The sequence below is a fragment of the Neomonachus schauinslandi genome, chromosome 2 (assembly GCF_002201575.2).
Source record: "Neomonachus schauinslandi chromosome 2, ASM220157v2, whole genome shotgun sequence".
Classification (NCBI taxonomy): domain Eukaryota; kingdom Metazoa; phylum Chordata; class Mammalia; order Carnivora; family Phocidae; genus Neomonachus; species Neomonachus schauinslandi.
Window position 1 is genome coordinate 28,685,009 of NC_058404.1, and position 13,039 is coordinate 28,698,047.

The 13,039-nt window shown below is 36.4% G+C and overlaps 1 protein-coding gene across 1 annotated transcript in view; it reads left to right on the plus strand.

Moving 5' to 3' along the window:
* Positions 1-13,039, plus strand: part of WRN (WRN RecQ like helicase) — a 115,756-nt gene that overhangs the window by 87,809 nt on the left and 14,908 nt on the right. Inside the window, exons 28-32 of the mRNA XM_021694140.1 lie at positions 3,048-3,123; positions 3,353-3,465; positions 5,759-5,873; positions 10,163-10,294; positions 12,669-12,831. Coding sequence (XP_021549815.1) covers positions 3,048-3,123; positions 3,353-3,465; positions 5,759-5,873; positions 10,163-10,294; positions 12,669-12,831 — 599 coding nt within the window. The remainder of the gene's footprint in view (positions 1-3,047; positions 3,124-3,352; positions 3,466-5,758; positions 5,874-10,162; positions 10,295-12,668; positions 12,832-13,039) is intronic.

A 13,039-nucleotide genomic window follows, 5' to 3' on the forward strand; every position in this document is an offset into this window, starting at 1 on the left:
GATATGTAAAGAAATGAGTGGGGGGCGCCTGGGTGGCTCAGATGGTTAAGCGTCTGCCTTCAGCTCAGGTCATGATCCCAGGGTCCTGGGATCGAGCCCCACATCGGGCTCCTGGCTCAGCGAGGAGCCTGCTTCTCCCTCTCCCTCTGCCTCTTTCCCTGCTCATGCTTTCTCTCTCTCTCTCTGTATCTCTGTGTCTCAAATGAATAAACAAAATCTTTAAAAAAAAAAAATGAGTGTGGCTGTGTTCCAATAAAACTTTATTTATGGACCCTGAAATGTGAATTTCATATAATTTTCACATGTCACAAAATGTTCTTTTAATTTTTTTTAACTGTTTAAAAATGTAAGAAACCATCCTTAGCTTACAAGCCTTACCAGAACAGACAGGTTTGTCCTGTGCGCCCTAGTGTGCCAACCCTTGATCGGTGACTCTGGTTGTGGAGGGAATGGAAGGCAGGAGGATCAGAGTGTAGAGTCACAAATAAGGAGGCTATTGCAGTAGCATTCACAAGAGAAGGTGGGACCTTAGACGAGGGAAGTGGCAGTGGGCATGGAAGGAAACAACTGTAAGATATTTAGGAGCTAGAACTGTTAGGACTCAGTGATTGAAAAGACACGTGGGCTAAAGAAAGTGGAGAACTTGAACATGACACTTAGGTTTGTGTCTGATCGCAGGTTCCCTTCATTGGCAACATAAGAGGAACACAGGTTTGAGAGGTTGGATATTTAGGGGATGAGTTTAGTGATAGACATACTGGGTTTGACATACCTGTGGAGTCACCCAGAAATTACTTTTAATATATGGGCTTAGTGTATAGGAGTGAGAAAGATGCTCACACATCAATAACTCTTATTTTGAAGTTCATTTGAATTTTCATTAAAATAATTCATGTACATGGTTTTAAAAGTCAATTGGTACTTAATGGCATATAACAAAACAAGCCAGTTCACAACCTTCCCAAACCCACTTTGCTCTGTTCTGTAGAAGTGGTCATCCTCAAATCTTTATCAGCTGGGCTCACTGATATTTGCCTCCATTTTTTTTAAGGGGGGGAGGGACAGAAGGAGATGGAGAGAGAGAATCTCAAGCAGACTTCCCGCTGAGCACAGAACCTGTCCTGGGGCTCGATCTCATGACCCTGAGATCATGACCTGAGCCAAAATCAAGAGTCAGACACTTAACAAACTGAGCCACCCAGGTGCCCCTGCCTCCATATTTCTAAGTGACATGCTTAGATTACTATTTTTGGACCTATCAGTTTTAGAAGTTTTTTTGTTGACCTATAATGGTAGATTAGGGCTTATCTCCCATATGCCCTTCCCCCATTTCCCTTCCTTCAGTTCCCCCCTTGACCAAAACAGAATTATATTTCACGTTTTGGTCATATTAACAATTTGTTTTTACGTTATTATACTTAACACAAATATTGTATACTACTAAGCCAAACTGTGGCTATGGCCACCACTACTTTAATTTTCCTTGATGTTAGTAATTGTCTTTTTTGTTACTCATTTTTCTTTTCTCTTGTTTTCAATTTCTTTTTGTTTGTTTACTCCCTTGGATTCCTTGACTTTATATTCCCTTCCATCTAGTAAGATTTTAATTTTAGTTATTGAAATCTTAATTTCTAAGAACTATTTCTTCTTCCGTTTCTTCTTTCTTTAACATACATAGCAATCTTTTCTTGTTTTGTGGGTAGAACATCTCCACTTTTTTTTTTTCCAAAAGATTTATTTATTTATTAGAGAGAGAGCATGAGGCAGGGAGGGGCAGAGGGAGAGGGAGAGAGAAACTCTAGCAGAGTGCAGAGCCCGATGCAGGGCTTGATCCCATGACCCTGAGATCACGACCTGAGCCAAAACCAAGACTTGGATGTTTAACCGACTGTGTCACCCAGGAGCCCCCAACATCTCCACTTTTTGATGATACTCATTATAGTTATTTTGGACTTTTCTTCTGTGCACTTGTAATAGCATTCATTGGCAAAACATTTATTATTAAATGTTTTCCATGTATATTTCTGCTTCAGGGCTATATTACCCATATTTTGCCAGTATATATGATAATAAAATTTATTTGTGAAATAACTTAAAATACCATTCTGCAAGCAGTACATTAGTATAAAGACTTTTATAAATACTAAGATAAAGGTTAATATAATTATATTATTTAAAACAAATTTATAATGATCTTGAGTAACCTGATATTACTAATTCTTTGAACTGGAGTTATTTTTTCTCAGGTTTAAATCTCCTTATTTTAGTGATAAGATTTGATAATTGTGAAAATCTTCCTTTACACTATAGATTTTGAATTCTTGCAGCAGAGAAATTTATAAACATTTCTTCACTATCAAACATGTTCCCTCCTTTCCTTACCAACAGAGGGCTTTATTTAAATTTGGCATCTCTTATATAGGCCACTCCATACAATTTCATTTTTATATCTTTTCATCTTTATAATTAATTTATCAATGAGAAATGCTTGTTGTAGAAATTGGTTTTTTGTCTAGTTTGCTGCCTAGCACCTTCCATGTTGTTTGCTAATTGCATGTTTTTTAATCTTTCTTTTGTGGAGTCAAAAGAGAAATTATTCCCTTTGGCTTATTTTTGTTTGATTTTGAAGAAAATTGTGAACAGTTTGATTAATCCCATGCTAATGTTCCTCACCAGCCAAAAATTAGTGATGTCACAGTAAAGAATCATAGATTGTATCTCTCTTGGTCAAAAAAAGTTACCTTCAGTATAGATAAGGAGTATTTCAAAGAATATGGTTGAGGACGAGGACGGGGCAAATGCTGTTTTTAAGTATACTAAATTTTGATGAATTCAAATTACAGTTTTAACTTTACCATTATAATGAATGCATTTGATTGAAATTGTTTAAAATCTAGGCTGTCATATAAATCACAGTTATTTTACTAGTATTATGAAGAGTAAATGTTACTATTGACTTGGAACAATATTCTTGTTTGGGGGTGATATAAAAAGTGAACTTGGTGAAAGAAAAACCTTTACTACTTATTTTCTTTTAAATATTTTAGCATCATGGTGCATTCACCAGGAAAATCTTGTAAGTCCTCAGAACCTGTTATTTCAGCTCAAGAGCAGGAGACTCAGGTACAGCTTTTGTGAAAAGGCAGAATTTGAAATGATTATATGCATGCTTAAAATTTTGTTGCCAGTATTTTAAAAATTGTTCTTTAGCTATGAGTCTGAAGTACAGTTAATTTTTCATCCTAAGGGAAAATGTAATAGCTGAAGCTCTAAAAATAAAGGACTGGATTTTTCTAAGTACATTAAAAAAAACCCAAACAAACGTTGAGTTGTTTCTTTGTTCTTTGTTCAGACTGTGTTATATGGCAAATTGGTTGAAGCCAGGCAGAAACATGCCAATGGAATGGATGTCCCGCCAGCTGTTCTGGCAACAAATAAAATACTGTTGGATATGGCCAGAATGAGGTAAGCTGTCTGTCTGCATATGTTCTAACTTACTTTCTTCTAACATAATAGATTTGTAGTGTAGATTGTTCAGTGTCAGTACGGGTTGGGGTCCAGCTGCCCTGTCTGTGAGGTGACTCCCCAGTCTCCCATGCTACTACCACTGTCTCTCCATTGAGCTGCAGTCCTGCATCTCCGTGTGAACAGAAACCAGGTGTTTTCAGCCATGACATGCAGCATATATAAAATCTAACTCCTTATCCACAAACCCTCCATGCATGCATTTAGTGCAACTACCGAAACTCTTCTTTCTGAATTTCTTATTTTTGTCAATTCATACCTTCATGTTCTCAGTGACACAGGTTTAAAACCCATGGTGTTGGGCGCCTGGGTGGCTCAGTCGGTTAAGCCACTGCCTTCGGCTCAGGTCCTGATCCTGGAGTCCCGGAATCGAGTCCCGCATTGGACTCCCTGCTCGGCGGGGAGTCTGCTTCTCCCTCTGACCCTCCCCCTTCTCATGCTCTCTCGCTCTATCTCATTCTCTCTCTCAAATAAATAAATAAAATCTTTAAAAAAACAAAAAACAAAAAACCCATGGTGTTATTCTCACTCCTCTAACATGGATAGCCGTCTTACTCTTACTTAATAGTTTTGAGACTTTTCATTTCAGTGTTTCTTATGTGTCTGTGTATGCCATCCTCTCTCTTTTTTGTGACACCCTGTTCGTTCAGACCATTGCTCCTGGACTATTGCAAAAGCCTCTTAACTAGTTAGTCTTTCTTCCATCTCTCCATCTCTGTTTCATCTGATACATGAGACCAAATCAGTCTTTCTTTCTCATGTCGTACTTCTGCTTAACTAGTTCCCCACTGTCTTAACTTCTTTAGCTTATAATTTAGGGCCCTCCATTTATGGGCTTAAACACACTTTTACATCCATGTCACAGAATTTTGAGTGGCTTATCTGACCATTTGCTGAAGACCCCCTTTCAAATTCCATGTGTTTATTTACAGTGTTGCTTCTGCCTTGTTTCCTTGATTCCCCAAAACTCCTGCTAGGAGATCCTTCAAGATCTGCCTTTATTAATTTCTCCATGAAGTCTTTTGTGCTCTTAGCAGCAAAGTAATTCCTCTCTCTGGAATTCATAAAGGACTTTAAAATGTAAATTTAGAAGATGCTTTATGACACTTCTCACATAATGCTTTAGTTATTTTTTGTTATTACTGGTATACATGTGTTATATCTTCCAGATTTTAAACTCTGAATAAAGATACTGTTTTCCTCATCATTTTGTGTCTTCCAAAGCACCTAGCACAATGCCTAATAAGCATGAGGTGGTCAATAAATATTTAGAAGAAATTATTTCCAAAGAACAGTTGTTTGAGGGACGCCTGGGTAGCTCAGTGGGTTAAGCGTCTGCCTTCAGCTCAGGTCATGATCCCATGAGTCCTTTATCGGTCTCTTTGCCCAGTGGGGAGCCTGTTTCTCCCTTTGCCTGCCACTCCCCCTGCTTGTGCTCTCTCTCTCTCTCTCTCTGACAAATAAATAAATAAATAAATAAAATCTTTCAAAAAAATTTCTATCTTTAAAAAGAACAGTTGTTTGATAATTGTATTTATCTTTTATACTCTTAAAAAATTGTTTTTGTCATTAAATTTCATCCAAAAGATGTTACTTTAGTATAGAAATTTTAATAATATAGTGCTTATATTTTAAAATAATTATTAAAAGTAAATATTCAAAAACCACATTTTAGTATTTAGTGAAGATAATTTAAAGGAAAAGGAGTAATAATTAGATTGGCAGATTTTTAGAAAGTAGACATCATCCAGTCTCTTGGATACTGGACGCAATAAGAAATACTGAGTTAAAAGCCTAGGGAAGTTAGCAAGTTTATTATTATAGGTAAATACTTTGTAAATAATGAATTAGATTTTCTTTTGAGTTTCTTAGCCTGTTAGTTTTCCTCAGAACCTCATAGTTTTTTTATATCTATAAAAATAATAATAGTGGTAAGTTCAGTAATAGAGTAGAACATTAGCCTGTTTGTTCATGCTAATGGCTTGTTTACCAGTTAGTACTGTGTTTTTGTAGTGATAATGATGGTGGTGTTTTTATTCATAAATTGCTAAAATAATAAATCTTTAAATGGTAGAAAGCAAAGAGAGACATCATTACTCGTATAACACATTGTTTTTGGTTGTTGGAAAAGTGTATGTTTATTGAGTGTTAATATGAAGCTAAACATCAGCTATGTTGCTGGAGTGATAATGTTTTAATGGTTTCTTGACTTTTAAATTTTTTTAAATGACAGACCTACTACATTTGAAAATGTGAAAAGGATCGATGGTGTGTCTGAAGGCAAAGCTAATATGTTGACCCCTCTGTTGGAAGTTATTGAACATTTCTGTCAAATAAATAGCATTCAGGTAAAATACTGTGGTTTGCAGGAACTGTGAGAGAATAAACATTTTCTGATGATTTCAAAACACCTTTCAAAAGCAACATTTTCTCCCTTTACAGTTGACCCTTGAACAATGTGAGAGGTTAGGGGCGCTGACCCCCACACGGTCAAAAATGCATGTATAACTTTTGACTCCCCCCAAGCCTAACTACTAATAGCCTACTGTTGACTGGAAGCCTTACTGAGAACACATACAGTTGATTAACACATATTTTGTATGTTATATGTTTTATTTACTGTATTCTTTTCTTTTTTAAGATTTTATTTATTTACTTAGAGAGCACAAGCGGGGGTGGGGAGAGGGGCAGAGGGAGGGGGAGAAGCAGACTCCTCACTGAACAGGGAGCCCGATGTGGGGCTCCATCCCAGAACCCCAAGATCATGATCTGAGCCGAAGGCAGATACTTAACTGACTGAGCCACCCAGGTGCCCCTCTATACTATATTCTTATAATAAAGTAAGCTAGAGAAGAGAAGATGTTATTAAGAAAATCATAAGGGAGGGATGCCTGGGTGGCTCAGTTGGTTGAGTGTCCAACTCTTATTTCAGCTCCGGTCATGATCTCAGGGTCATGAGATCAAGCTCTGCGTTGGGCTCCATGCTCAGCCAGGAATCTGCTTGAGAATCTCTCTCTCCCTCTCCCTCTGCCCCTCTCCCCCTCTCCCCCTCTCGTGCGTACTCTCTCTCTCAAATAAATAAATAAATCTTAAAAAAAAAAAAAAAGAAAATCATAAGGGGTTGATGAAGGGGAGGTGGGTGGGGGATGGGCTAGATGGGTCATGGCTATTAAGGAGGGCACTTTTGTGATGAGCACTGGGTGTTGTATGTAAGTGATGAGTCACTAAGTTCTGTCCCTGAAACCAATATTACACTATATGTTAACTAACTAGAATTTAAATAAAAACTTGAAACAAAGCAAATCAAAGTCATAAGGAAGAGAAAATACATTTATAGCACTGTACTGTATTTATTGAAAAAAAATCTGCATATAAGTGGACCTGGCCAGTTCAAACTGTTTTGTTCAAGGGTCAACTGTATTTTCATTTCCACACCGGACACTTAGAAAATCGATTCAGATTGCTCCTATAGTAAATCACATACAAAAAGATGTTAGTTACCTAATTTTTAAGATGCTACTTAAGTAGTTGCCCAGGCTGCTCATATCTTTCTATTCTGTTGAGCAGTTTTGCTTTTAAATTTGAAAAAGTACTGTGTTTTAGGTTGATAGATTATTTTACTTTCAAATGGAGATAGAAATTAGAGCTGCAAAGTTGTCCTTGCTATCAGTTGGCACGGAGCCCAGCCACTTTCTTTTTTGTATTATTTATTTTATTCCCTAATTACACTCTCCTTCCAGTCTTGCTGTCTTTTGATACTAAGTAGAATACATGTTCTTCTCTTTAGTCTTAATAGCGTTTTCTTCCTATCCTTTTATTACTCCTTGCTCCACTATAAATGACCATTTCCAGAAGGATCCTTTCGGTTTCTTTCTTTAAACTCCACATGCAGACTCTGTTACTTTGTGTACTCCAATATAGAAGGTGAGGCATTGTGAGGTGGTAGAAAGTCTACTGGACTCAGAATCAGGGAATCAGGAATTTAATTCCACCATAGTCTACCCGGAGAAGCCAAATGTTTTTTTGTTTGTGTGTGTATGTGTGTGTTTTAAAGATTTTATTTATTTGAGAGAGGCTGGGGAGGGACAGAGAGTGAAGGAGAAGCAGACTCCCTGCTCAGCAGGGAGCTCGGGGCTCAACCCCAGGACCCTGAGATCATGACCTGAGCTGAAGGCAGCTGCTTAACTGACTGAACCACCCAGGCACCCCCCCCTTTTCTTTTTAAAGATTTTATTTATTAGAGAGAGAGAGAGAATGAGGGGGGAGAGGGGCAGAGGGAGAGGGACAAGCAGACTCCCCACTGAGCAGGGAGCCTGACTCTAAATGTGTTCTTTAACTTCTTTGGGTTTCCATTTCCTCACCTATGCAATGGAAAGGATACTTTCCTTCCCCATATTAAGGAAACAGTGGATGAATTAAAAAGACAAAAGAGAGGGATGCCTGGGTGGCTGAGTCAGTTAAGCATCTGACTCTTGGTTTTGGCTCAGGTCATGATCTTGGGGTCCTGGGATCGAGCCCTGTGTTGGGTTCTGCACTCAGCAGGGTGTCTGCTTGGGATTCTCTCTCTCTCTCTCTCCTTTTGCCCCTTCCCCTGCTCACACACACTCTGTCTCTCAAATAAATAATTCTTTTAAAAAAAAGAAAGATAAAAGATAAGGGGTGGGTATAAAAAGTTGGAAGAGTTAAAAATATGGAAGGCAGTATTAAGAGGTTGTTTTCACTTCTAAGAATCTCCTGTAAACTTTGGACAGGCACATTTGGATCCCACTTTAAAAATCTGATGCGTCTTGTCACAGAATAGTTAGTTGTGTTTTGGGGAGTAGATTTGCATTATCCTTCTCTGTGACCTTGGTTTTATGTATACAGGTGTGTATATGTAAATATAAATGGTTACATTGGAATGCAAATTCATTAATTTATAGTGAGAAATGTGAGTGGGAAGTTTCACCTGACCCAACCAGTGTGTTCTGCTCTCCTATTGAAGAAGAAGGTATATGGGAAGCCGGCTTATCTGACAGTTGCTTAGCAAGCCTGGAATATCACAGGGGGAATTCTGATAGTGTCAATAGTAGTCTGTCAGCATCAAGGCAAAGTTATCCTTGCTCTCAGTTGGCAATCTGATATCAATCTGCCTTGCTGGCAGATTAGGCATTGTCCTACATTACTTGCCAGGGAAACTGTAATATTCAAATCTAGTTAGCCAAGACGTCTTCTCATCTGAACAGTTCTTGCATAGATATTGCCTACTTTGGTCCTTCTGCCTTTCCTATTTATGTTTCCATAATTGATCACTCTCTGTTCATATAGTCTTTTATCTACGTAGAGCATGATTTGATTAGACTTTTGCTTAATCGGAATCACATTCTAGCCCTTCCTTCTTGAGATTACTGCCCTTATGGTACTTTGCCTAGTGTTTCGGATGTTCCTAAACCCTTTAGTCTCACGTTTACAGATGATATCATGATTTTGTCCCATAAGTAATAAAATCTTCATGGACCTGCCAGTATAATTCACAGTGGTCACACTTCTAAGACCTTCGTAGTGGGGTGTCCATTGTTGCCTCCAGCTATAGCCTGTACTGACAGACTGAGGAATCGGGCTGATGGACTCTGATTTTAAGCATTTCTAGGAATTTAGGGCCAGATTTGACAGTGTTAAGGTCTCAAATAGAAACACTTCATTTAATAAAGAACATTCTTCCTTGAAAATCTAGAGGTGCCTAGAAACAATGACTTCAGGTCTCGTGGTATTGTCTGGTTTCTCTGTTCACCAAACTGCGTTGTCCCAGGTATCTGAACTAATCTACAGACTCACTTATTTATTTAGGGTAGAAATGGATTGCTGTGGGTTACAATAAGCCAAGTTCTGTTGGATTTAATTCTTTTAATTTAGTATTGGTGCTTATGTTTTGAAAGGTAAAATTGGCATGGAGGAAACTATTCATACATCTGTGCGAATCATACATCATATAATTCTATCTAAATCTTGCTTGGTCTTTACCTTTATTTCAGGCTTTTAAAAAATTCCAATAATTCTTTATTAATCTCATTTTTCAATCCTTTCTCCACCTTTTCTCTTTTAAACGTATCCTAAGGAACCATATTTAAGAATTTACATAATGCTTCAAGTTTAGAGCCACAGTTTGTATGTATCTTTTTAGACTATGCATATATAGTGATGATATATTTACTTATGAAATGTTAGCAGAATTTGTGACTGTGGTATCTAAATTTGAATATTAATTTGGTTTATTCATTCATTCAGTATTCACTTCCAGAGATTGAGGGACTAATTTAGAGTCAGAGTGGTCAACATTATAGTTCATTTTTTATTCCCTCTTTATTGGCTAAAGGGGAGACTAGAGATTTCTAGTTTTATAACCATGTTAGGTATTACAAATATTTTATTTAAAGACTTATTCCCTCCAGCCTTATTTTACCTTTTTAGATCAATATGTAAAAAAACAAAAACAAAAACAAAACCTTTTTCAGCTCCTCATAAAAAGGGAATTTTTGACTGTTCCTTAGAAGTTTTATTTGTGTGGTTTTTTTCCCTCATGCCTACCAATCATACTGATACTTCTATCATTATATTGCTATTATTATTGGTCATTTGTGTTACATTTAAAATTTTGTAGACAGACCTCTTTTCAAGGACAACACTTCAGGAAGAACAAAGGAAGAGTGTGGTGGCAAAAAATGAAGTATGCTCCCTTTCACAGTCTGTGGCCATCACATATTATTTATTCCAAGAAAAGAAGATGTCTTTGGTAAGTGTTTTACTTCCAAGTTACAGGGGATTTTCAAATTTATCTAAACATGTGTTTTATCAGCTTTTCAAATAGTAAAGTTGTGACTTGGGATAAATTTCTTTTAATCTTGCAGTATTTTATGTTGTTTCATTTTATATTTAATCTTAAACTAACGTCATTTTCTTTTTCTGCCACGCCTGCCTTTGTCAATTAATTTAAAAGAGTAAGTGTACTTTGACCATGGTTATTTGATAGAGGTTGTATCAGAGTACTGTTGAACATATTTACAGCTTAGGGATATTAGAGCAGCTGTATTTTAAGACTTTTTTTTTAACTGGGATTGATAGTTTAAAAACTGTTAGCATATGTACTGATAAGAAATAATCTCCAAGGTACATTAAAGTAAAGAAAGGGAAGTCAGAGAGCAGTATGAAAAACATAAATGTGTTTTTGTATATATGCATGCTTATATATTAACATATTTTTGTGTATGTATACAAAAATGCATAGACTGTCTCTGGAAGGATGTCCAAGAAGCTGGAAATAAGTTTTTAAAAAACAGCTTGCTTTTCACTCTAGATCCTCTACTATTATTCTGTTTTTTAAACCATGCCTGATGGTCTTTGAAAAAAAATCTTAATTACTGTGAAAAATGGCCACACTTAATATTTCTTCACTGTTCTGGCCTCAGTCCTTAAGGCTGTTGAGGTTTTTTTAATATACAAAATGAAGAGTACATCTTAGTGGAATAGGGACAGAATTAGGCTTCCAGCTAGGTTTAACTAATTTGAAATCCTATCCTCTCTGTCATTAAATTGATTTGGAAAAGGCTATATGCTCCAGTGCCTGCTTTTCCTGTTCTCTGTGTCTCTGTTCAACTAGGTTATATTATACTTCTTATTCTGGTTAAAATCCAGTATAAATAAGAAAACCAGTTTATAGCTTGTCTTCATCACTTAATGTTCTAATTAAACAGTCAGATTTCTGAAATTAAAAGTACAAAAGCCATTACAGAAGAAACCGAACAATTCCATTGTACTAGTTTTGAAGTGAATTACATGATAAGTAGAAATTTTAAGTTCAGTTTCTTATTTAAATAGTAACTTACATGTATGTGTTAAGTATGCTTATAACTACATAATTTGACCATATATACATGGTATAACTGAATATAGTACTAAGAAAATTTGGTATAGCCTCCAAATTTTCTGAGTAAAGTACATTCTAATACTCAGCCATGGTATGTGGTTTCGTGTATTATCTATTCATGGTTAAAAATGTGGAGTGGTATATTTTCATTGATATCTTTTGCTATTATTTTTTTGTATATTATCGTGTAATATCATGGTATAATTATCTGTTCCTCCCAAGGGTCTGAGACGGTCTGTGCCAGTTAACCATAAAATTAAACATGCCTAAGGACTAATTAATCAGGAGCAATAATACAATTAGTTCCAAGTAATTTGATGCCTGCTATACAATAACTCTGATATTTTGTACACATGGTGCATACTGTGTAGGGGAAAAGGGTAGACAATGAAAGTAACTTAAAACCTACCTTTGAGGGCTGAAAATATTGCTTTAAATGCTCTGTTCTGTGAAAGTACAACATTCACATAAATACTGTCCAAATTCAGACTTCCAAGATATATTAAAAGAGAGTATCATGAAATAATTTAGAGCTGAGTAAACTTTTTGAGTGTTTAAAAGAATGTTTTAACTAATAAACATCTTAAATGGATTTGGAGCTACATTTGTTTAAAAAGCTGCATAAATATGTAGCACTGTCCTAAATTTAAAACAATTCATGCTAAGTTTAATGCTAAACAAGAGATGACAGCCCTTGCTAAATTGTGGTTATTATTTTATGAATAGAGCCAATGTAAAATACCCTGCTAAGGTTTTTTCAAGAACCTTTTATAGAATGCATCTGGAGCCTTACATTATCACTAAGCATTTTAGGATTTGTCGTCTTAGAAATTCACGTAACTAAAGTACCATGTGTTAGTTCAATTATATGGAATATTGGATTACAATTTACTGTATTTTCAAAAGGCTGTGGCAGTTATTAGACTTACACAGAATGATTACTCTCTGCCACTAATAGGTTTTTAAAGTGAATAATTACAGAGGGATGAGGATTGAGTTCTTAGCTAAAGCTGGATGATTTTGTTTTATTCACAGTAGTAAGTATAAAAGGTAGAACCTGTGGAGATCTATAACGTGGGTAGTTTTAAAGAAATAGTAAAAATGAAAAATTTAAGTGAAGTTTCAGGGCATTGTTTATTTCTCAGTGAACACTGACTACCTGAAGGTTTTGGACATTTTATTTACATATGGTACAATGCAAACTTTTAAGACCTCACTGTTGGTTTTGCTCCTGTTTCTCTAGATAAGTATAGCCGAGGACAGGATTATGCCTCTCACAGCAGTTGGGATGCACTTAACCCAAGCGGTGAAAGCTGGCTGCCCGCTTGATATGGAACAAGCAGGCCTGACTCCAGAGGTTCAGAAGATTATTGTTGATGTTATCCGAAACCCTCCCATCAACTCAGGTGATCTGCTCTGACCCTAGTCTGCAGCCTTAAGGACTTGAGTCATTGAACCCAGAGGAAGTAAACAATCCACTAGTTTTTTCACTTTACCAGCATTAACCCCTTATGCTGTGATGGAAACCTTACTTTTGTAATGCTTTTTATATTGTTTTTGAAAAACAATCTTTCTTCCCATTATCAGAGGAAAGTCTGAGTCTGAGAAATTCTT